General features: G+C 37.5%; 5 protein-coding genes and 1 non-coding gene across 7 annotated transcripts; 4 read left to right on the forward strand and 2 right to left on the reverse strand.

The window, feature by feature from the left end:
- Window positions 303-2,963, forward strand: LOC18777378 (non-specific phospholipase C6). The gene is given in 4 exon segments (XM_007209146.2): window positions 303-1,810; window positions 2,177-2,353; window positions 2,620-2,740; window positions 2,742-2,963. Coding segments are annotated over 4 exon segments (1,584 nt in total). The 5' UTR covers window positions 303-699; the 3' UTR covers window positions 2,917-2,963.
- TRNAS-UGA lies at window positions 7,840-7,921 on the reverse strand. The gene has a single exon. It is a non-coding gene; the product is annotated as a tRNA-Ser (tRNA).
- Window positions 8,026-9,853, forward strand: LOC18776080 (thylakoid lumenal 17.9 kDa protein, chloroplastic). The gene is made up of 4 exons (XM_020563297.1): window positions 8,026-8,409; window positions 8,707-8,821; window positions 9,041-9,110; window positions 9,333-9,853. The coding sequence occupies exons 1-4, from the start codon at window positions 8,135-8,137 to the stop codon at window positions 9,554-9,556; spliced, it is 684 nt and encodes a 227-aa protein (XP_020418886.1). The 5' UTR covers window positions 8,026-8,134; the 3' UTR covers window positions 9,557-9,853.
- LOC18776523 (protein NUCLEAR FUSION DEFECTIVE 4) lies at window positions 11,638-18,452 on the forward strand. Of its 2 annotated transcripts, XM_020564060.1 has the most exons (4): window positions 11,638-12,155; window positions 12,774-13,705; window positions 13,817-14,279; window positions 18,411-18,452. In XM_020564060.1, exons 1-4 carry the CDS (start codon window positions 11,820-11,822, stop codon window positions 18,441-18,443), a joined length of 1,764 nt encoding a protein of 587 aa, XP_020419649.1. In that variant the 5' UTR covers window positions 11,638-11,819; the 3' UTR covers window positions 18,444-18,452. The 2 variants fall into 2 exon arrangements, with proteins under 2 accessions (XP_020419649.1, XP_007210258.1); XM_007210196.2 differs by lacking the exon at window positions 18,411-18,452 and having other exon boundaries at window positions 11,640-12,155; window positions 13,817-14,746.
- On the reverse strand, window positions 14,852-17,690 carry LOC109949197. The gene is made up of 4 exons (XM_020564061.1): window positions 16,818-17,690; window positions 15,599-16,568; window positions 15,408-15,492; window positions 14,852-15,288 (listed from the first exon to the last, which is right to left on the reverse strand). The coding sequence occupies exons 2-4, from the start codon at window positions 15,931-15,933 to the stop codon at window positions 15,235-15,237; spliced, it is 474 nt and encodes a 157-aa protein (XP_020419650.1). The 5' UTR covers window positions 15,934-16,568; window positions 16,818-17,690; the 3' UTR covers window positions 14,852-15,234.
- Window positions 20,175-24,612, forward strand: LOC18777081. The gene is made up of 2 exons (XM_020564842.1): window positions 20,175-20,576; window positions 21,459-24,612. Exon 2 carries the CDS (start codon window positions 21,625-21,627, stop codon window positions 24,106-24,108), a length of 2,484 nt encoding a protein of 827 aa, XP_020420431.1. The 5' UTR covers window positions 20,175-20,576; window positions 21,459-21,624; the 3' UTR covers window positions 24,109-24,612.

Raw genomic sequence — 24,655 nt, forward strand, 5'->3', positions numbered from 1 at the left:
AAAGTCCATTTTATATAGGGTATTTTTATAATTTTGGCCCCCATATTGGGTATAATAGTGAATCTCCCTTAAAGTTATATCAAATTAATTGATAGCAAAAAATGATCAAATTAAGAAACCCCCAACGAAAAACCAGAAGAAGAAGAAAGGCCACAGGATATTCTCATATATTTCAGTCAAACCCTTTGACATTCTTTGCTTCTTATTCTGCTATTCACACTAGCTGTTATACATTGAGTGAGTGGGTGGTTCCTTGCCATCATGCAATCACTTCTTCAAGGTTAACAGAATTTGCGAAAGAGATGGATTTTGGAAAACCATATTTCCATGTTTAACACCAATTATATATAAACAGAGAGTAATTATCACATTCAACTTTCCTTTAGTTGCCTTTTGCTTTTTTCTTCTTTTCTTTCCAAAAGCAACAGAGCATCACCAAGGGCCTATTGCACCAGTACAAAACCAGAAGCTTCTTCTCTCATCAATTCTTGCTCTTGTACTCTGTACCCAAAAATCCATGACCTTGCATCTCTATCTCACTCTGTCTCTTTAAATAAAAATATCTAGCATAGATGCAGTAATTATTTATTCAGATTCTCTTCCACATACTCATTGTTTCCTTCATTGGCCAGACAGACTCATTTGGCTAAGGAACCTCTTTCTCTCTCTGTGTGTCTTTCTCTGTTAGCAAACAAAGACATGGGAGGTTCAAAGACCAGACCTTTACTATGGCCACCTTCATTTTCCTCCATTTTCTTGCTGTTTCTCACTCTGTCATGGACTTCCCAACAGACCCATTTGTGTTTAGCCCAGCAGCAGCAGCAACCCATCAAAACCATTGTGGTTTTGGTCATGGAAAACAGGTCCTTTGATCATATCCTTGGGTGGATGAAGAAAGCCATTAATCCAGCAATCAATGGTGTCACAGGCAAAGAATGCAACCCCGTTTCAACCAAAAATGCAGACCCAAAATCCATTTGCTTCTCAGACGATGCTGAGTTTGTGGATCCGGATCCGGGTCACTCATTTGAAGCAGTGGAGCAACAGGTATTTGGGTCTAGTTCCCTTCCTTCAATGACTGGTTTTGTAGAGCAAGCATTATCAATGTCCCCAAATCTCTCTGAGACCGTCATGAAAGGCTTTAGGCCTGAATCTGTGCCTGTTTATGCGGCTTTAGTGCGTGAATTTGCTGTATTTGATAGGTGGTTTTCTTCAATTCCTGGCCCAACACAACCCAATAGGCTTTTTGTGTATTCTGCAACTTCTCATGGCTCAACAAGCCATGTTAAGAAGCAATTGGCTTCAGGGTATCCACAAAAAACCATATTTGATTCGGTTCACGAGAATGACATGAACTTTGGTGTTTACTTTCAAAACATACCCACCACTATGTTCTATAGAAATATGAGGAAATTGAAGTACATTTCTAAGTTTCATCAGTATGATTTGAAGTTTAAGAAAGATGCCAGGAAGGGGAAGCTCCCAAGTTTAACTGTGATTGAGCCGGCCTATTTTGATCTAAAGGGAATGCCTGCAAATGATGATCACCCTTCTCATGATGTTGCCAATGGGCAAAAACTAATTAAGGAGGTCTATGAGACACTGAGAGCAAGTCCTCAGTGGAATGAGACCCTTTTGGTCATCACCTATGATGAACATGGTGGATTTTTTGATCATGTCAAGACTCCTTATGTTAATGTTCCTAACCCAGATGGGAACAGTGGCCCTGCTCCATATTTCTTCAAGTTTGATCGGCTTGGGGTTCGTGTACCGACAATTATGGTCTCTCCATGGATTAAGAAAGGGACTGGTAAGCTCAAATTCTCATTATTTGGCCTGTCTTAGCTGTAATTTTAGATGTTAGCCTTCAATAATTGATGTGATATTGGTCCACTTACCTGTTCTACCGGAGCTGTCTGGAATCTTTTGATTTCTTTCTGTCTCTGAGTGTACAAATTAAATTGGATAGTTGGTTGAATTTCTTGATTCAAAATGTTATGCATATTGTGTCTGTGGATCAAGTAGAAGTAGAATTTGGTGGGTGGGTTATTGTATTGGGGTCAACCCATATTGCTACATCTGCATATTGTTGAGCATCTGAAATGTGTAAAGTAGAATCAATCAAGGGTTTTCTGTTTCACTTCTTTATTGCACTGATGTTTATTTGGTTTTGCAGTAATGCGTGGTCCACAAGGACCTACACCAAACTCTGAGTTTGAGCATTCTTCAATCCCTGCCACCATAAAGAAGATGTTCAACCTCTCCTCTAACTTCTTAACCCACAGAGATGCATGGGCCGGCACATTTGAGCAGGTTGTTGGGCAATTGACTACTCCCAGGACTGACTGCCCAGGTATCTATCTATCTAGAATCTGAATTAATCAAATTTATGCAGTGTTCATGACAAAAATTATTTAGAGATCCATTAGAAAGTAACAGGGTTAAAAAGAGAATTGATTAGAAACATGAAAAGTTGTTCCCTTTAAGTAGAACAAAAGAAAAAAAAAGGAAAAATGAAGATACATTTGTCACTGTGGAGCCCCATGCATCATCTTATTTTCCAATTATTGAGGTTGTCAATGGAAGAAAGCTAACACTGTCTCTATGGAATTCTTGTAGAGACCTTGCCAGATGTGGTGCCTTTGAGGAGCACAGAGGCGAATGAAGATGCCGGTTTATCCGAGTTTCAGGGCGAGGTAGTCCAATTAGCCGGTGTACTTAATGGTGACCTTCTTGAGCAGCTTCCCTGATGAAATGAGCAAGAAGATGAGTGTGAAGCAAGCTCACGGGTACGTAAAAGGTGCTGTTTCAAGGTTCATTAGAGCAAGCAAAGAGGCCATCAAATTGGGAGCAGACCAGTCAACAATTGTAGATATGAGATCCTCCCTCCCAACAAGGTCCTCGATTAAAAATTAATTCATCCTCCTTGGGTCCCTCTTCTAAACATACATCAGTGTTTGTGCTCATGTCCCATATAAAACGTTAGGAAATTGTTATAATGATTGTGTTCGATTGCTTGTTTTTCTCTGCATCTCTATGCACCGTTGTCTATATTTGAACATTTTACTTTCAGAAGAATCAACAGAGTCATCAAGTTCAAATTTAAATGCTCTTGGCATTGTTTTCAAGGATCCTGCTTTGACCAAAGTGAGGGGCTGAGTCTTCACCTCATTTGGGTTTTGTTTTTTGGGTGTATTTAGCATTAAATCAAACAAAAAACAAACTTCACCAGTTAGAAACTCAGCCTAAAGCAGAAACCCACTAATGAAGAAAAAAGATCCAAGGTTATATGGTAAATGTTACAACTTGAAGGAATTCCAAATTCTTGATGAAGAAATGAAGTATACTACAGACACCCAGGTTCAGAAAAGGCCACCTCCAGATACACAAAGCCACCCGTTTTCCGCCACAACATTCTTACTTATCATATAGAATTAAAGTTTCTCCACAAACGCTACTGAACTCGTCCTTCAATATTTATCGGAACCTGCTGCTGTTCCTCACAAAGCAGAGAATTTCTACATCATGGAGACACCCAAGCATTGTTCTGAATCATGGAGAGAAAGAGCATGAGAAAACTAAGCATGCCTCAGATACAGCAGATTACATAAGAGACCACAACCGCCCATTATCAACACGAAACCAGAGTTAATTTAGGACTAGATGAAGCAAAAAACCAACTATTAATTGCATATGTAACAGAGATGGGAAAGAAGAACTAACAAAATACCAACAACTGATAATTAAAAGGCACAAATGAGACAGAAGAAGATTCCTTTCTTAATTTGAAATGCAATATTAAAACAGTATAGCCGCGCGGCCGTACTTAGCTTGAAACGTGAAAGTTGGCTCTTATAAATAGTATAGCCGCGCGGCTATACTCTATTTATTATTTTTTTATTATTATTATTTTTTTAAAAAATAGTATAGCCGCCCGGCCTTACCTTGTTTTTTTTGTTTTAATTTTTTAAAAATAAATAGGGAATTAAAGCCTTGTTATTCCCCTAAGTAAAATTAGACACACCCAAATTGCCGATGAATAACAGGTTCAGGAAAGGCCACTTCCAGATAAACACCCACCTGTTTTCCAACTAATCAACATCACAACTTTCTTACTTGTCATATAAAATTAAATTTTCTTCACAGACGCTACTGAACTCACAATGCAGAGAATTTTCTATATTATGGAGACACCCTTTGTTCTAGATCATGGAGAGAAAGACTAAGAGACCACAAACCACCCGTTAACAACATGAAACCAGAGCCAATTTAGGACTTGATGAAGCAAAAACCATCTGGAAACTTCCAAATGCATGTATAAATTAACATGGAGTTGTTTGCAAAAGATCCCATCTATATATTCAGTGACATAATATAATATGAGGCTGTCCAAAGCTTTTGAATTTTCATATTTCACATTCCTTTTACAACAAGGAGGTGCCAGTTCGCCCAAAATAGACTCTTTCACGATGCCTGGCAGCTAATCTTCCATCTTCCTCTCGGATTTTAATTCTGGCTGCCTCACATCTATTCCATGCCTGGCTTCTTTATGCAAAACTCAATTATAGTACAAGAAATTAGACTCAAAGTCCAATAAAAAAAACTTAATAGTCATGAACAAAATTGAGTCTCTTGCTTCATGATCATTAAATAAACAAAAAGATTTCATGTAAACACATTTTTTTCACCTTTGCCATTGTCCTACGTTTCACCATAGAAAAACTCTCATCCATAATGGTTTCTTCTTGTTTTGGCTGATTCACACGCTCTTATCTTCTATAGGTTCATAATCCCCACAATCACTGAGTCATAATAATGAGAACCCTTGTTACATACAAAATGTAACAGAATTCCAACACACAAATTAATAATGTTATTGATGAAAACACAATAAGAAACATGTATGAAACTTACGGCATGAAGCAGAAAACAAGATCAAAATATTCAATGCACTCTACATCCACAGAATGAACAGTTGAATTTATAGTCTTGATCATATCTCTTTCTCCTTCTCCAACAACAATTTGAAATGTAGTGATACAAAGATATTGAGCCGTGTCAAAGCAATGACCAGTCTTGACATGGAAAAAGTCATGGTTCCCTAAATGAACCAAATACTCGCTCTTCATTTCAAATGGCAATGGTGGACGCACAATCTCTAGGTCTTGCAATATAAACAATTGGCTCAAGGAATATCCAATGCTACCGTCGTCACCTTTGTCCATCCTAAAGGATAATGCTATAAACTCATTCCCTTGTATGGAATAGATAGTCTTGTCTACAACCACGGCCCTCCCTTGGAAAGGAGCATAATCAACGGAAGTGTCAACTTCCATCTGCCTCCATTGGTTTCTACTGATGTGAAAAGCAAGAACATCAAAATTCTTTTCTCTCGGGCTATAGAATGAAAACAAAATAACTCCATAACAAACCGCATAACCAGTTATAATTTATAATTATAAAATGGATAAGAAGGCATTACCTCCCATACGTTCATATCAGGATCATATCTCTCGAAGGAGAGGTACGGAAATGGTTTGCGGGACGATGGGATTCCAAGACAATACAGCTTGTCATACGCAGATACAACAATCGGTGTTGATTTATTATAGGCCCGAGGAGGAAAAGATGAACATCTTGACATAGTCTTCGTGTCAATTATATATCCACCGCTCCGTGCAAGGACGTATAATTTGGAGCGGTTGAAAATATGTGCAGCCTTCATGCCAATAACGTCATACTTCTCACCCTCACAGAACCTGTCAACAAGTCCAATTACTGGGGGTTCATGAGTGACTCCTCCTCCGTGTTTGAATTTCACTCCATAGATTGCATTACTTCGTTCTTCAATTAAGACGTAATTAAATATACAGATCTAATAGCCCCCTGATTTACTGTCATTGATGCATTCTCCGAATCGATGGGCAAGCTGGACAGAGAAGAGAGATGTATACAACAAGTCAAGTTAAGCTTTTCAAACACCTACCAAACTAGCTAAAGATAATTAATGAATGAAGCAAAGGTGAAAGCAGCCAGCTAGTAGAAGCTGCTTACTTTTTATTTCAAGCAAGAATCTTTGAATAAGTAAACATGCATGCAGCAACTAGAGAAAACTGAAGCAAAATTTGAAAAAGAAAAACATCAACAATTTTACAGAGAAAAGAAGATGAAATCCAGTCAGCCAAGCACTGACCTTGGGTAAGGATTAACGGCCTTATGCACCGTGGGTTGTAGTGAGAGAATCTGCTCCAACATTGATTTCGTCAAATCAACCAGTTGGGCTAGAGATTTCTCCATCTTGGATATGTTGCCCAGTTTGCCCAGAGATTTATCTATCTCCGTTCTGTCGTACAGTTCGCGCATATATTTCTTGATCAAATATATATTGCAGCGGGCCTCACTTTGGCGTGAATCCACCAACATCCAGACATAGTCTGAACATCTTGACCGGAGGTGAGCAGAGCGGCGGCGGCAGAAGGTTGAGATGTATTCCGATCATCCCCCATTATTCCGGATGATAGGGCCTTTGCTATGATTAAAATGCTAAATTGAGGCACAAGGGAATTTAGGGTTTCGGCAGAAGGGAGTTTGGTTTAGGGTTTGGGTATGATATGAAAGTTTCGAACTCTTGGAAAAAATTCCAATTTAAAAAACAAAAAACTCCTGGAAAATTCTAGTTCTAGAGGCTGCTATCTTATTCCGCACGCATTATGTTGTTATGCTAGCCCCTGCAGAATAACTTCGATTTTTTTATTTATTTTAAACTAGGCCCTCATCCCTGTGCCAATTGGATTCTTTCTTTATTTTTTTTATTTTAGAATTAAAAAAGATAATGGGCAGTTGTGTTCCATAAAAATAGAATCTATAATCTGATTTATTTTAAATTTTAAATTTTTTTAATATAAAAGGTGTGAATTTATCATTTATCCTTATTTAATTAATAATTTCAATTCTTAATGTTTGCAATAACCAGAAAATGCCCTTGGTTAATCCAAACATTAATCCAAAAATTAAGAATTAAGAATTTTAATTAAATGAGGATAATATGGTAAATTCATACCTTTTCATATTAAAAAAATAAAAAATAAAAAAAAATCATATAATAGGTCCTATTTTTATATCTATTATTATTTTTAATTCTAAAATAAAATAAAATATTTATTAAAAAAAAACCAATTGGCACACGCGTGAGGGTTTACGCGTGTCAATGAGCTAGTATTAATTAATAAGCATGAGTATTTCTTGATATTTTTAAAATTTTCACCAAACTCTGCCTCGAACTTTATCTATATATATAAAGCAAAAGGCAGAGAATGGTGAAACATTCAAAATACCAGAAAATGCCCTTGGTTAATGCAAACATTAAGAATTCAAATTATTAATTAAATGAGGATAATATGGTAAATTCACACTTTTTCATATTTAAAAAAATTAAAAGAAAAAGAAAAAGCAGATAATGTATCCTATTTTTATGGAACACAACTACCCATTATCTTTTTTAATTCTAAAATAAATTTTTAAAAAACCTCTCGCAAGCGCGGAAGCGCGTGCAGAGAGGCTAGTATATATATATATATATAGATGAAAAGGTAAAAGCATAAAAAGAGCGAAAATGGAGAAAAAAAAGGAAAGAAACCTAGATTAGGGTTCCGAGATAAAAGTAAGTAAAACATGGAAGAGTAATTGTGTGAATTTTGTGTATAGTACACCAACAATAGATGAAAACTGAATCTTGAATTTTGATGTCATGTTTTGGGTTCTGTTGTATTCTTTGGTTGGTTTAGAAAATTATAGTGAAAATAGGAGATGTTCATGCTGCAGTTTTGGAAAAATTAAATTCGTCGACAGCAGGGTTCGAACCTGCGCGGGCGAAGCCCAACAGATTTCAAGTCTGTCTCCTTAACCACTCGGACATATCGACTTCTTGTTTGCATAGGTTATCTACAAACTATTTAACCGTTACGGAAACAAAACGACGTGACATACATTTTAACAGTGCGAACGACAATTTGCATATGTGGTGGTCATTTGCACGACTAAACAGCAATGTTCTGATGAATTTGCAGGCTAAAACACTGCGTTTAGAGAGACAGAGAGAGAGAGAGAACCAGAGGATAACAAGAGCTTAACCAACATGAGTTTGATGGTTGGTCATCTTCTACCTCCAACTTCCAAACACTCATTCACTAAAACCTCTGATTGCCTTCAAAACCCAAAAGCTAGTTTGCAAAGTTCAGCCCCAAAGCCCACAATCTTACCCAGTCTACTCTCTTTGGCTCTCTCTGTAACACTCAGCTCACCTTTTCCTGCTTTAGCAGTCCCTTCTCTCAACTCCCAGTCCAATTTAGTCCCTCCCCCCACCACTCCATTCTCTCAATCCAAGAATTTGCAGACTGGGCTGGAAAATGGGTACACTTTCTTCAACTCACTGTTTCTTTAACTGGGTTTTCTCCTTTTGCTACATACAAAGTGTCAAAATTAGAATTCTTCAAGGAGTTTTGGATTAAATTAGTTAATGGGTTTGTAATCCAATTCTCTTTAATGGGTTCTTTCTATTTCTGCTAATTTACATCCATGTTGTGTTGAAAAGAATGTATTTGTTGGAAGGCATGGAGAAATTAGAGGTTTTTTCTTCCTCTGCCTTGTGCAATGTGCTTTGCTCTGTTTGCTCAGTATGACCTGTGTGTGTGTCCCTTCAATTTGCAGAAAAATCAGACCTTGCCCATCGATAAATCCAGGCTGTGTGTCAACAAATCCAAGGTCATCATCGTTTGCATTTCCATTGACGATTCCTGCAAATTCTTCAGACAATGCAATTCAGGTTTAGAGAGCATCAATGCATCCACTCTCATGAACAATTTGAATTGAACTTTTACTTTTCTCATGATCCGAGACTTGCTTGGTTATGAACTTTCTGCATTCACTTGTTTGCATCTTGAGTAAACTAGTTTTAATCTTCTTCTTTTTTTGTCCTAATGTAGTTTTAAGCTTTACAAAATGCTGTAAGTCACTTTCTTTTTATTTTAATGAAATTATGCAGAGGTTGAAAGAAGCAATCTTGGAAACTCAAAAGAATGCAAAAATTCAAATCTTGCAAGATACCCCTGATGGTAAGTAGATTGATTGAACACATGCATAACAAATTGAAATCTGGCCCATGAACTTGATCTCAAGTAGTAAAACAGAATGTTGCCAAGATGCTTATTAATTTAAGTGAAGAGGAACTTGGTCGTCAAGGCCTTTTTCCATTGGGCTAGACCCTGTTGGCGAATCATTAATTAAATTTAAACCAAATTTTAGTGAGACATTACTGATAATGAAAACAATCCCAGGAGGCCAATATCTACAAGCTGAGTTTGATGGAGGGTTTGGCCGAGATGTGCTGGAGTTTCTGGTGAAAGGAGACTTGGTTTCTTACAGGTGCATGGCCACAAAAGTAACCTACTTGTACCCTTTCACTACTGCTTTAGGGAATTCAAAGGGACAAGAAGAAAGGATGAAGAAAATCACTGACCAGTTGGGTTGGTATGCTCCAAGTTTCGAAGCCATGGACTAGAAGTTTTTTCTTCATCTGCTCATCTCTGAAATGAAAGAACGAAGTCGATATTATTCACAAGAAATTTGTTGATTTGTGAATAATTTGTTCATGCTTCTTGTTTTCTGAATCTTATGATCAGCTTGTTTCTTAAGTGCCAGATAAATTACATGCGACATAGAAGGGAAGGCTCTTTTTGAAAGTTAAAAGCATTTGGGAAAACTGGTTTTGTATTCAGACGACGACGTATGATCTCTTCTATGTGTCCATAATGGTTGATGTGTGACAGCTCAACAAATCAGGTCATATTTTATACAAGCTCAACAAGTTATGTAAGTAGGTGTGTTGCATCTGCTTCCTGCGTGTTGAAATTGAACTGTTCTTCTTTTCAATTTGTCGGCTATACATGTCACGTGTTGATCAAACGAAACTAAAACCACTTTAGGAGAAATTTAGGAGTGAGATATTAATTAAGTGTACTTTTATAAACTAGTCGATTGTTACTTGGCATTTTCACTCACTTTGTTCACTTTTTTTTAATCAAGTTTCAACATTTTGTTTTATACAAACGATAACGATGGAGGGAATTCGAACACATAATATCTCGGGTATAAAAATAACTAATCTTAATTACTTGAGCTATAAAATCTCTTCCTATCACGTTACATTTACGTAACATCAATTAGACAAAATCGAATATTCCTATTTCCAGATCTATTTGTGATGAGCTATTCTCTTGACTTGGCATTAGTATAAAAAAATAATAGATTGATTAAGAAGTGTGACAAATTCTATCCATATTGACAATTAATATGGTTGCATGTTATGCGTGGCAATAAATAAAAGAAAACGAAGGTTAAAGCACCACATGCTGCCAGTTGTAAATTGCATTGTATTTATTCTCTTTCCTTCAATGTCTATCAGTCGTGTATATCACAAAAACCGAGGGGGAACTCTATAGTGATGGATCATCTTACCCTACAATCCTATTACAAGACTTCGAATCTTTGCCTGGATTCAATCCCCTGAAAAGACGAACAACCGACGGTCTTTTGTTTGATTACAAACTGTTTCTCTTTCATTTGTCTGTTTGGTTTAAGTTGTTGAATTTGGATTTTCTGTCACTCTCTGGTCCCCACTGCATGCCCTCTTAAATTTGGACAATTTCTTCATTTGCCCTTTTGTTTAATATCATTTTTAATACGAATGATAGTTTAAATTAATTTAAATAAATCTAATTTGCGAAGAGAAAAACTCAAATTTGGGTGTAAGACGGGCGCACTGTATTGACTAGCGAATAAAACTTACATGTAACATGTTTTATATACATTTATCTCTATCTCTCTCATCACAAGATGAGTCACGTAATAAAAGAGATATAGAAAAAGTATATAAAACATGAAATATATAAATAAAAAAATTCCTAATCAACTTGCCTAACTAGCATATGTTGTTCTTGACATCGTATTATTCATTGTTGTATGACTCACGGTTGTAAAACCAAAAATGCAAATCCCAGAAGAGGCCAAATGATAAGCAGGCAAAGACAAGTCAGATGGACTTTTTGTGTGGACACAAGTTTGATGGATTTGAGATGTAAACATCATTATGGTACGTTTCTAAAAAGAATATAAATACGTGAAAATAATATTTTATATACAAGTGTGTGTGTCTCTCTCTACATTTGAATAAAAGAAATCTGGAAATCAGCTGCCAAGGTCAACAATAACGGTGATGGTCTTCGTAAAGTAGTGGCTGAAAAACAATTACGCCTCCTATGATTGATTTCCAAAAAACTTTAAAAGAGTTTATAACATCAGGGTCACACTCACAAACCACTGTTCTTAATTTTGTTTTCACTCAAAAAAATAATCACCACACCTTTTTTTTGGCATGCAAAAGACCTGAACCTAAATTAAGAAACTTCAGAAATTGAAACTCTTCAAACATTTTTGTCTTGAGCAGTCAGAATTTTTTAACCCCATTGACATATCAGTTGATTTTTCTTTGTTTTACATCTTTTCATTCTACATATTATATAATGGTAGGTATATTGACCGTTGGTGAGACTAAGATTAATTTACCGCCATGTTGATCGAAAATATCACACAGCTGGATATTTATATCTATGTCAGGCTTAGACAGACAAAAAACCAATCATTCAAAACCAAGTTTCAAAGTGATCATTAGAGATCTCAATTTCCAATCAAATAGGGTGATGCAGTAGACTTTGCTGTCTTTGATCATCATCATCATCAGCAACTAATTTCATCAAAACACGAAGATGGTTCACTTTCATGGGAAATTGAAGTCTTTCTTCAACAGCAGATGGCTTGTGTTTGTGTGCGCAATGTGGATTCAGTCATTTGCAGGAATTGGGTACTTGTTTGGGAGCATATCTCCAGTGATCAAGAGCACCATGGGGTACAACCAGAGGCAGGTGGCCATTCTTGGTGTGGCCAAGGACTGGGGTGACGCTGTTGGGTTTGTGGCAGGAAGCTTGTCTGAGGTTTTGCCCACTTGGGGGCTTCTGTCCATTGGGGCAGCTCTCAATTTTCTTGGCTATGGCTTCCTTTGGCTTATAGTCTCTCAAAGATTGCCTGCTTTTCCTTTGTGGGTGGTGAGTTCAAACTTCAATCAAGTCTCATCTGATCATCAAGTCTTCTTTTGGATCTGGTACACAGATAGATTGCTCTCTTCTCTCTCTTTCTGTCAGGACTTGAATTCCATTGTTATAACTTATATATATATATATATATATATATCCTTTGGAATCCCTATCTGAATTCACAATAGTAGGACAAATTAGATATATCTTTAGTTCATATATACCTAGTTAATATCACATATACATGCCTTTCCCCCATACCGTAAACCAAATATTCTGTCAAGATTTTGTACAATAAACTTTTGGTTATTGGTTGAAATCTCAGATTTGGAAATGATAGAAGCGTTGACAAATTTAAAATTTCCTATTGGAAAGGAAAGAGGAGCTATAAGGTGCTGAATTCTTAGTATATTTTTCAAATGGAAAAGAGTTGCCATTGTCTTTCTTAATATTGTTTTTCTTGACAGAACAGTCATACACATTCTATTGATATCCAAGCTGAATTGGGACATGTGAAAATTTGACTGAAATCTCTTCTTTTTGTTCATTGCTATTTCAACAGAGTTCAGAAATTCTTCTACATTTCTTTGTGAGCAGAATTGTTAATGAAGTTTGTTTTTTTATGTGCAGCTTTGCATCTGTATATTTGTGGGAACAAACGGAGAGACCTTCTTCAACACAGCAGCATTGATTTCATGTGTGCAGAACTTTCCCAAAAGCCGGGGTCCTGTTGTGGGGATCCTAAAAGGATATGCCGGGTTGAGTGGTGCAATCATTACTCAGATTTATGCAATGATCAATTCCCCAAATGAATCATCATTGCTTTTCATGATTGCAGTTGGCCCATCTATGGTTGTCATTGCTCTGATGTTCATTGTTAGGCCTGTGGGAGGTCACAGACAAGTCAGGCCAGCTGATAATTCAAGTTTCCTATTTACTTATAGTGTTTGCCTTGTCCTGGCAGCTTATTTATTGGGAGTTTTGATTCTTGAGGATGTGCTTAACTTGAGTCAATCTTTGATCACATTGTTTGCAGTCATTTTGATAATTCTCATATTACTTCCAATCATAATCCCTATCATATTAGTTTTCTTCTCCGAACCAACACCTTCGGCGCAGGAGAGCCTTCTCCTTGAGGCTCAGAGAGAAGAAGATGGCAAATCTGAGCAGGACAAAACTGAGGTGATTCTTAGTGAGGTGGAAGATGAGAAGAGTCCAGAAGTAGATTCACTTCCAGCATCAGAGAGACAAAAACGAATTGCTCAGCTGCAGGCTAAACTGTTCCAAGCAGCTGCAGATGGAGCAGTGAGGGTCAAGAGGAGAAAAGGCCCTCGTAGAGGAGAGGATTTCACATTAATGCAGGCATTGATAAAGGCAGATTTCTGGCTTATATTTGTTTCCCTTTTACTGGCTGCCGGATCTGGTCTGACAATTATTGATAATTTGGGTCAGATAACTCAGTCACTTGGGTATACCGATTCAAGTATATATGTCTCCATGATCAGCATTTGGAACTTTCTTGGACGTGTTGGTGGCGGCTACTTCTCTGAGATTATAGTAAGGTGAAACCAGATATAACTTAAAATCATAAACTCCAGTATTTTTTCTCTCTAAAATATTAGCACATGAAGGTTTACCAGTTCTAATGTTCAATATGTTTGTTATTTTACCAGAGACTTCGCCTATCCTAGACCAGTGGCTATGGCTGTAGTTCAGGTCATCATGGCAATCGGGCTCTTCTACTATGCTTTGGGGTTGCCAGGGCAAATATATGTGACAACTGTGTTGGTAGGGCTAGGGTATGGTGCTCACTGGGCAGTTTTGCCAGCTGCAGCTTCAGAGCTATTTGGCTTGAAAAGTTTTGGGGCCCTATATAATTTTCTTACAATGGCAAATCCTGCTGGTTCTCTTATCTTCTCAGAAGTGATTGCTAGTGGTATATACGACCACTACGCGAAGGAACAAGCTGCACTCAGACACCGAGACTCGGCTTCAATGCTTATAAAACCCCTCAGAGTTGATGACTCACTCAGTTGTGTTGGCAATGTATGCTATTCCATTACTTGTGGAATACTCTCAGGACTTTGCATTGTTGCAGCTGCATTGAGTTTAATTGTTGTTTACCGGACTAGGAGGGTTTATACGCAACTCTATGGATCGCGCGGTTGAGCTGTGAAAGCAAAGGGGAAGTGGATATCTACTGTCAGCAGAACGAGTCTGAAAGGTCTTTCATCTCTATGATATATGACCGGAGTCTTTCTGAGGGTAAGAGAGTCTGAGGCAAACATTTCTGCTGCACCTATATTATCACAAAAGTGAGAACCAGCCATCTAGTACATCTAAATTATTATGCCAGTTTATTATAAATCCAATCCTCTGTAGGCATTCTTCTGTAAAAATGAAACGAAATTCTTTACAGGGTCTTGGCATGGCCCTGTAGTTTTCCCAAATTTCTTTTTCCTATTACAACAGAAGAGCAATGCCAAAGATCTGCACGATTTACCATCCGACGGATTACTTTATGCCAATACATCAGGTTTTTTATTCATGCTTTGTGCTTAGAAATTGCATTTCAATGAGAAATGAGTAATGGTTCAACTCCTCGATATATAGATGTAAACACTACAGCTGCATAAATTGAATCAACCTGAACAGCTTGAAAAACTGAAATTCTGAAAGAGCAGCCAAGATATTTCCAAAGACAAGAATGCAAAAGCACTAGGTGTATAATTCTTATCAAAATGGAGGAACATAATGGTAAACAAGCCTTCATCCTAAGAACAGAGGAAGTGCACTAGAATGTGATATGGGATTCTGTGATCAAAATCAGACAATATCATGTTATAATTCAGCATCTGTAATAACATTGTCCATATCATTAACATATGACTTAAATACTAGTCAATTTTAAAAAAAACTTTTGTTTGTAGTTGAAAATTACAAACGGAAAGACAGCCGCGACAACGCTGCTGAACTCATCCTTCAATATTTATCGGAACCTGCTGTTCCTAACAAAGCAGCAAATGTCTATACCATGGAGACACCCTTTGTTGTAAATCATGGAGAGAAAGACTAGAGAAGCAAGCATGCCTTAGCTACAACAGATTACATACTCCCTGGCAGCTATTCCACACCCAGCTTCTTTCTGCAAAAGCCAATTATATTACAAGAAATTAGATTCAAAGGCCAAAAAAAACATAGACATTAAAAAAAATTGAGTTTCTTGATTCATAATCATTAAATAAACAAAAACATTTCTTTCACCTTTGCCATTCTCCTATGGTTCACCATAGAAAAACTCTCATCCAGACTGGTTTCTTCTTCTTTAGGTTCATAATCCTTGCACCCACTGAGTCATAATAATGAGAAACCTTGTTACACACAAAACATAACAGAACTCCAATGCACAAATTAATGTTATTGATGAAAACACAAGAAATGTGAAGGAAACTTACAAAATGAAGCATGAAACAAGATTGAACCATTCACCGCACTGTATATCCACCGAACGAACAGTAGAATGTATGGTCTTCATCTTAAGACTTCCTGCTTCTTCAACAACAATTCGAAACGTGGTGATACAAATATATTGAACCGAGAGAAGTGTACGGCTAGTCTTGACATAGAAAAACTCATTGTTCCCCAAATCAACCAAATAGTCTGTCTTATACTCCTCGCTATATGGCAATGGTGGAAGCGCAATCTCCAGACCTTCCAATACAAACAGTTGGCTTAGGAAATATACAATACTACCGTCATCACCTTCGTACATCTTAAAGCCGAATGCCATAAACTCCTCCCCCTGTACGGAATAGATTTTCTAGCCTACAACCACGGCCCTCCCTTGGAAAGGAGCACAATAAACAGAAATGTCAACTTCCACTGGCTTCCCTACTTATGTGAAATGCAATGACATCGTAATTCTTTCCTCTCGAGGCACACAATGAAAACAAGATAACCCCATAACAAACGGCATAACCAGTTATTTTCATATCGGTCCCATAATAATTATAAAATGGATTAGAAGGCATTATCTCCCAGAGTTTGTTATCGGGATCATATCTGTCAAAGGAAGCCTCTGAAAAAAAGCTGGTAACTCCCATGGACATGCAAGACAATAGAGTTTGTCATATGCAGAAAAAACCATTGGTGATTGTTTATCTTTTATTGGACGAGGAAAAGATGAGCATCTGGACATAGTCTTCGTGTCAATAATAAATCCACAATCCCGTGCAAGGACGTATAAATTGGAGCGGATCCGTGCATCGACCAAGCCAACAACCTGATTCTTCTCGCGCTCACAAAACCTGTCAACACGCCCAACTACTGGGGCTCCGTATTTGAATTTCACTTCATAGATTGCATTACTTTCTTCTTGAATCCCAAAATAAGACAAATAAATATACAGATGCAGATTCCGTCAAGCTGGACAGAGAAGAGAGATATATACAACAAGTCAAGTTAAGCTTTTTAAACACCTACCTAACTAGCTAGAGAGAATTAATGAATGAAGCAAAGGTCAAAGCAGCTAGCTAGTAGAAGCTGCTTACTATTTCAAGCAAGAATCTTTGAATAATTAAACATGCATGCAGCAACTAGAGAAAACTTGAGAAAGCAAAACATGCACAATTTTACAGAGAAAAGAAGATGAAATCCACTAAACCATGCACTGACCTTGGGTAAGGATTATCTGCCTGTTGGATTTGCAACGACATTGATTGTATTAAGCGAAGCTGCTCCGACATTGAACGCATCATATCGACCAGTTGCATTTGCTGGGCGGAAAGCACGGCTAGATATTTATTCATCTCCAATATCTTGCCCGGTAGGTATCTCCATCTCTGTTCTCTCGCACAGTTCGCGCATAGATTTCTCGACCTCCTGTACATAGTGCAGGACCTCATCGTCGGTTGAAGTGAACGTTTCGAGGAAAGGGGAGAAGTTAACACATCGATACAAGGGGTGATAGCAGGGGAGCAAATCGGCGGAGGCAGAAGGTTGAGAGGTCTTCGAATCCCCAATTATACCTGATCCGTTGCTATCAAAATTCTAAATTGAGCCACAAGGGAAATTAGGGTTTGGGGATGAGGATGCTCGCGGCAGAAGGGAGATTGGTTTAGGGTTTGGGTATGATATCAAAGTTTCGAATGGAATGAAGGAAAGAAAGGGTAGAAATCAGAGAGTGTGAGGGAAAGGTTTCACTCAATATTCAACTCAATATTCAAATCTAAATGTTCAAAGAACTGGGTATTTATAGCAAACTAAAGCTTAGAGACAAATGGATAAAACTAGATAACTTAGGAAACGAACAAATAAATTTAAAAGACTAATCGATTTAGGTCTTATGCGCATCCTGCATCATTGAATGATAGGGCCTTTGCTTGCTATTAAAATGCAAACTTGAGGCACAAGGAATTTAGGGTTTGGGGATGGGGATGCCAAAATAGAAGGGAGTTTGATTCAGGGTTTGTTTATGATATGAGTTTTTTTTTTTCTCTAACATATTGGCACATGAAGGTTTACCAGTTGGAGAACAATCAGAATATAACCAAATAACATAATAAAATAACACAAAAATATATTCTATATAAATAATAAAAAAGAAAATACTGATTTGGATAGGTGATAGAGTCATGCAGAGTTGAAGTGCCCTTTAGACTTATCTACCCGCTTGTGGAGATCTTATATCTCTTCATTAGGCCCAACTTTGCCTGCATTAGGCCCATAACCTATTGAAGAGTTTTAAAGTGTTGGTGCTTATATAAACCATGAAAGGAAACTACTCCCTTTCAATGTGGGACTATGTGAAAGTGTATTTTCCTATACAAACTCTAACAACCAATCCGAATGTTCAATGAGTTTGTTATGTTACCAGAGACTTCGCCTATCCTAGACCAGTGGCTATGGCTGTAGTTCAGGTCATCATGGCAATTGGGCTCTTCTACTATGCTGTGGGGTTGCCAGGGCAAATATATGTGACAATTGTGTTGATAGGGCTAGGGTAATTTTGCCAGCTGCAGCTTCAGAGCTATTTGGCTTGAAAATTTTTGGGCCCTGTATAATTTTCTTACAATGGCAAATCCTGCTGGTTCTCTTATCTTCTTAGAAGTGATTGCTAGTGGTATATACGACCACTACGCGAAGGAACAAGCTGCACTCAGACGCCATGACTCTGCTTCAATGCTTATAAAACCACTCAAAGATGATGACTCACTCAGTTGTGTCGGAGCTGCATTGAGTTTAATTGTTGTTTACCGGACTAGGAGGGTTTATACGCAACTCTATGGATCGCGCGGTTGAGCTGTGAAATCAAAGGGCAAGTGGATCTCCCGTCAGCAGAATGAGTCTGAAAGGTTTTTCATCTCTATGATATATGGCTGGAGTCTTTCTGTGGGTTAGAGAGTCTGAGGCGAACATTTCTGCTGCACGTATTATCACAAAAGTTGCAAACCAGCCATCTAAATTATTATGCCAGTGTATTATAAATCCAATCCCTCTGTAGGCATTCTTCTCTGAACATGAAATGAAATTCTTTTCTTGGCATGGCCCTGTAGTTTTCCCAAATTTCTTTTTCCTATTACAACAGAAGAGCAATGCCAAAGATCTGCAGGATATACCATCCAACGGATTACTTTATGCCAGTACATAGGTTTTTTTTATTCATGCTATGTAAACAATACAGGTGCAGAAATTGAATGAATCTATTGTCTACAAATCCTTTTTGACTGCTTTGATGTTTACCCTTAACTTCCTTTAAGAGTTTCATTTTTGTCCAACCAAAGAAAAAGCTGTTATTACATTAACTTGAACAGCTTGAGCTTGAAAAAGCTGAAATTCTGAAAGAGCAGCCAAGACATTTCCAAGACAAGAATGCAAAAGCACTTTGTGTATAATTCAGAATTCTTATCAAAACGGAGGAAGAAACATAATGGTAACTAAGCCTTCATCATAAGAACAGAGGAAGTGCACTAGAATGTGAAATGGAATTCTGTGATCGACATCAGATAATAATATCATGTTATTCAGCATCTGTAATAACATTGTCCATATTATTAACTTGTCACTTAAATCCCAGTCAATTTAAAAAAACTTTAGTTTGTATTTGTAATTCAAAATTACAAAATGAAAGACAATTTCTCTCTTTCACACACGCACCAAATCCATATTTTAGACTTCACGTCCTTCTCGTTGTATTGATATGATTGATTCTCCTCTCGTACCTTCGAATTTCTCTTAAAAACAATAGTTATTACTTTACACACATACAAAAACAAGAAACCAATGTAATCATTATCTGTGATTACCTCATTTGGGTTGGTCTAATAAGGTAATTAGTTAACACTCCTACATATCTTTGACAAGTTCTGTTGGTTTCACTTGACCATGAATGGGATTTTCTTGGTCAAATGAAATGTCTTAGAATTTGGAAAGAATCTAAATACATGCATATCTAGACAGGACCTGAGGTGGTATGCATCAGATTTTGGTAGTGTAATTCTCCTTACTTGTAATGATGCTGTTGCTGTTGCCAAAAATGAATAAAATAAAATAAAATTACAAGGAATGTAATATCCATCTATATTTTCAAAAAGAAACCTTACTATGACTTCAACAATAAAAGTTATATTGAAAAGGAAAGAGCTAGTCAGTTATTATTTCTTTTTTAATCAATGGGGAGAAATGATTCGAATTTAGACATCTTTCAATAGTGGAAAGAAATATCATTAATTAAGAACTTGCTGGTAACTTTTTATCGTATTTACAAACTTACGTGAGATGCTAAAGTGTTGTGTCACTAGATGAGACTCATTTGTTATTCATTTAGTATTTGTACCGTTGTGTGTAACTTCATTAATTTTTACAAGCATTTACTCTTTTAAAAAATATTAAAATTTTAATTGAATATATCCGTCTTATCTATCGACTAATGTACTTTAAGAGCTTATTTTAGAACAGATACACCATGCAATTTTTGAAACTATTAGAATGTGACCAAAAGGAACATTGTGAAATAAAATACCTAACAAAATAAAATAAATTTAGGTAAAAATATGGCAAACCAAAAATTAAATGTTGGTATTATCTAATCAAAATTTCCATGTTTAGGGAAAAGTAATTATGGATGGAAATGTAGCAACCCTGTAAAGCAGAATAAAATTAACCATGGTTAGGGTTTTAACCATAGGCCGAAAAATGGTTAGGTGTCATGATTAACAAAAATATATATATGTGTGTGTGGATATATAAATATTATATTGTCATGCAAACTCTCCTCTGGAATTGAAAGAAATTCACCGAAAAAGAAAAGAAAAAAAGAAAAAAAACCCCGGAAAGTGAGATTGTTTAAGTTTTGATCAGGGCAATCGGGGCAAACATAAGAATTTTGTTGGGAATTCGTCAATGGCGTCTCTGCGATACGAATATTTGAAATGGGTAAATTTCATACCTCTTTTATATATCTGTTTCCTTATGGTTTTTACTGTGCCCTGTATGGAATATTATTTTCCTTGTCGTTGCTTCCGTTAGATTTTCAGTAATGCTATAGACTTTCTAGGGTTTTAACCAAAGCTACTGAAATTGGGCAGGTTGAATGTGTAATTTGAACTATTATTGGTAGCTAATTCTGATTGTTTGCATGCTCTATGAGATAGTGGGTTTGTCTATTCTATCAGATTTTAGTCAATTTAAGAACTGTATATATGTTTTTGTTCTTAATTCTCCAAATTTGGAGAATTGGTTTTTCTGTTTTGGATTGTTTATTTATTTGAAGTGTATGATAACTGAGATTCTACTTCTAAGAGAATTGTCCAGGAAGGAGAAGTTGGAATTCAACAATATCCTTACACCCTGCGATCTGTTCTTAGTTTTGCCAGCATTTTTCAGGAACAAAACTGGCATTGTTTTTTTTTCCTTCTTTTTTCAAAACTAGCTATTGTTGATTGTATCATGGTCTGTGTGATTAGTGTATGAATGTGAAATGTGGCTGGCATTGCAATCAGGTTACCCTCAATGTAGTTTTGTCTATCCATCCAGTGCTTATTTTGGAAGTTGAGTGCTTTAACTTGTTAAACTTCAAGGATTCTTGATTTCCCACGTATTTCGGTTGAACGTTGAATTAGTATTCTAGATTCGAAGGCGTTAAAGATTCTGTAACTGATGTTTCAGAGGAAGTATTCATTAGCTCTTTTTTTCTATGTTTGTAGTTGTGTCTTTGATTAATCATGGCCATATTGCTCAACTAATCCTCGCCATCTTTATTTAATATCTTAAATAAATTGGTTTCCTTATTGTGGTTTTTCTGTTTTCCGGTTGCAGCTTCCACAATTGAAAGTATCTTCTTAATGATGCGCAAAAATATCGGGTGTTAGATAAGAAGTAATACCTGGATTGACTCTTGTCCATAACGTGGCGGCCTATCGTTAAAAAGAAGTAAAAAAGGAAATAACGTGGACAAATACAGAGAGTTGCCAACATTGTGAAAATGGAATGTAATAAAGACGAGGCCCTTAAGGCGAAAGAGGTTGCTGAGTTGAAGGCTGGACAGATTGATTTCCCTGGGGCTAAAAGGTTTGCTTTGAAGGCCCAAAACTTGTATCCGGAGCTTGATGGTATTTCTCAATTTTTAGCCACTCTTGATGTCTACATCTCTGCTGAGAAGAGAGCAAATGGGGAGATTGATTGGTACAAGGTCCTCGGTGTGGAACCTTTGGCTGATGAGGACACAATCCGAAAACAATACAGGAAACTGGCTCTCATTCTTCACCCAGATAAAAATAAATCTGTAGGCGCAGATGGTGCTTTCAAAATTGTAAAAGAAGCCTGGAGTTTGTTGTCGAATAAAGCCCAGAGAATTCTTTATGACCAGAAGCTGAACTTCAATTATATGCACGATAGAGCTCCAGATGGGAATTCATCCGTGGCAACTAATCAGAATGGTTTCCATAATTTCTCCAACTATAATCATTTAAATGCAAGGATGAGGAGTGCTACTCATACCAAGCCTTTTCGAACTCCTTATCCACAAAAACCCACATTTTGGACTGTGTGTAATAGTTGTAAGATGCATTTTGAGTATCTTAGAGCTTTTCTCAATCACAACCTTTATTGTCACAACTGCCATCGGCGCTTTTTAGCGTATGAGACACCACCCCCACCTATAAATGAAAATGGTTCATCCACTTCATGGAATTCCTACATTCAGCAGCAGAATTCTAGTCTGCGCAACAAGACCAAGAATTCATATGCTCCAGGAAGGACACAGACTGCAACCACAAATGTGAAATTAGAAGGCATTTCCGGTGTTGACACTTCAAAGAAAACTTTTCAGGCAGGTATATTCGTCAAGTCAAATGTCGAAAGTGTGCAGTTACCAGCTTCCAGTGCTGGTCAAGCTGCAGGTGACGTTCAGCCAGCATTTGGGAAATTGAAGAGAGGGCATGAAGAGGCATTTCCACACAAGGAGGCCCATAATAGGAAAAATCTTGCTTTTAAGAAAGCAGATGCTGCCTTAGCTACTGGGTTTCCCGGTGTTGTTTCCAGTTCTGTGCCCAACAAAGACAGGACTAAAAAGAAAAGGCATCTGAACAGGCAAGAGATGGCAACTCAAGTAGGAGTGGAAACTGGAGGAGTTGCTATTAAAAGTGTATTTGGACCTAACAAGGGTATTGCTGTTACGGAAAGGTCTGATGTAGCCGGAAAGTATAGAATTAATTGCACAAGGGAGCTATCACAGCAACAAATGAGAAGTATGTTGATGGAAGTGGCTAAGAAAGAAATTCACAAGAAGCTTAATGTATGGAATGAGGCTGCTACACCAAAGACTTCATTTATACCAAAAACTGCAGATATTAACGAGGTGAAGAAGAAGGAAAAGGAAGAAGCTGCTCTGCATGGTGTAGAAACTGACGTGACAGGATGTAGGGTATTTATGGATGCCAAGAATGTAACGCATGGCAAAAGGCCTTCCCTTGCCAATTCTGGTGTTGACTCTGATGTGGAGGAACATAATACAGTGTCAATGACTGTTCCGGATCCTGATTTTCATGATTTTGACAAGGATCGCACAGAGAAGTCATTTGGTAGCAATCAGGTTTGGGCTGTGTACGATGAAGATGATGGCATGCCTCGTTATTATGCTATGGTTCACAGTGTGATATCTTTGAAACCATTCAGACTTCGGATTAGTTGGCTTAATTCCAAAAGCAATAGCGAACTTGCTCCACTAAATTGGATTGCTTGTGGTTTTCCTAAGACTAGCGGGGAACTCCGAATAGGGAAGCATGAAGTCTATAGGCATCTTCCTTCTTTCTCACACAAGGTTAGGTGGACAAAAGGCACAAGAGGAGCAGTTCGCATATATCCAGCAAAGGGAGATGTCTGGGCTTTATATAGGAACTGGTCCCCTGATTGGAATGAACATACCCCAGATGAAGTGATACACAAATATGACATGGTGCAAGTGCTTGAAGATTACAATGAGGAGCGAGGTGTGAGCATTGTCCCGCTGGATAAAGTAGCTGGTTTTAAAACAGTGTTCCGCCAACATTTGCATCGAAGTAAAACCAGGACAATTCCAAGAGAAGAAATGTTTCGCTTCTCTCACCAGGTCCCTTCTGTCTTGCTCACTGGTCATGAAGGTCCTAATGCTCCCAAGGACTGCTTGGAGCTTGATCCTGCTGCTACTCCTTTGGAACTGCTTCAGGTGAAATCAGAAGCATATAAGGATGAAATGGAGGAGATAGCTGAAACATGCAATGGAGAAGATCCACTGGGATGGTTGAAAAGCACCAAGGAAGAGGCACTGGTGGAGAATGGAAAAATAACAATAGAAACAGGTTTGGTAGATGATCCTAAGAAAAAAGATGTGGCAGACATGATGAAGAGGGAAGAGGAATCCCGAGGAGCAAAGTTGCTAGTATATAGTCGGAGACGTTTCAGGAAAGGAAAAATGGAGGCTGCTAAGTGATTGCAGCTTTAGTGGACTTGTCGTAAATAGAAGGAATCAACGTTTTCTTTTGTTTTATGTCATTTACTCTGTGGCACTGGAAGTAGCAAAGATCGTTTGAGAAGAAGGAGGCTTGCAATCTCGTCCACCCGTTGAATTGAAAGTCCATCCTCTTTTCCTGCATCTTCTTTGCCAATTAGGCAGGGCAGTTATCATGAGTCACAAGACTGAGGTACAGCAGTTTTTGTTCACTTTTGTTTGTGTCGATGGATCCACAGTTTTGTTCAAAGGCATGCAATGCCCTTGAGACCAGTTTCAGCTGTATTTGTGACATGAGCCACAGTTTAGGAGGTTTTTGTTTTCAAAGTTTTAATACCCCAGGAAGGGCTAATCTTTTGCAGCTGGTCAAATTTGCAGACCTAGGAGCTGCTTGACTTTTTTTGTTATACCTCATAATGCTTTACAGGGTTCGGTATCTGTTATATCAAAAAGATAATGAAAATTGAATGACAGTTTCAACTTTGATAATCTGTCTACTACGCCGATACTTGTTATTTCCTTATCATGC

Source organism: Prunus persica, chromosome G5 (genome assembly GCF_000346465.2).
Source record: "Prunus persica cultivar Lovell chromosome G5, Prunus_persica_NCBIv2, whole genome shotgun sequence".
NCBI classification, from domain to species: Eukaryota; Viridiplantae; Streptophyta; class Magnoliopsida; order Rosales; family Rosaceae; genus Prunus; species Prunus persica.

Excerpts from the sequence above, each read along its gene's own strand:
- LOC18777081 (XM_020564842.1), top strand. The coding sequence starts at position 21,625 with ATGGAATGTAATAAAGACGAGGCCCTTAAGGCGAAAGAGGTTGCTGAG.
- LOC109949197 (XM_020564061.1), bottom strand. The coding sequence starts at position 15,933 with ATGGCATTCGGCTTTAAGATGTACGAAGGTGATGACGGTAGTATTGTA. Across the intron at positions 15,493-15,598 it reads CTTGTTTCATGCTTCATTTT|TGGGTGCAAGGATTATGAAC; the intron begins GTAAGTTTCCTT and ends ATTATGACTCAG. Across the intron at positions 15,289-15,407 it reads ACCATAGGAGAATGGCAAAG|AAAGAAGCTGGGTGTGGAAT; the intron begins GTGAAAGAAATG and ends TGGCTTTTGCAG.
- LOC18776523 (XM_020564060.1), top strand. The coding sequence starts at position 11,820 with ATGGTTCACTTTCATGGGAAATTGAAGTCTTTCTTCAACAGCAGATGG. Across the intron at positions 12,156-12,773 it reads CTGCTTTTCCTTTGTGGGTG|CTTTGCATCTGTATATTTGT; the intron begins GTGAGTTCAAAC and ends TTTTATGTGCAG. Across the intron at positions 14,280-18,410 it reads TTGTTTACCGGACTAGGAGG|GTTTATACGCAACTCTATGG; the intron begins GTTTATACGCAA and ends CGGACTAGGAGG.
- LOC18776080 (XM_020563297.1), top strand. The coding sequence starts at position 8,135 with ATGAGTTTGATGGTTGGTCATCTTCTACCTCCAACTTCCAAACACTCA. Across the intron at positions 8,410-8,706 it reads CAGACTGGGCTGGAAAATGG|AAAAATCAGACCTTGCCCAT; the intron begins GTACACTTTCTT and ends TTCAATTTGCAG. Across the intron at positions 8,822-9,040 it reads CTTCAGACAATGCAATTCAG|AGGTTGAAAGAAGCAATCTT; the intron begins GTTTAGAGAGCA and ends GAAATTATGCAG.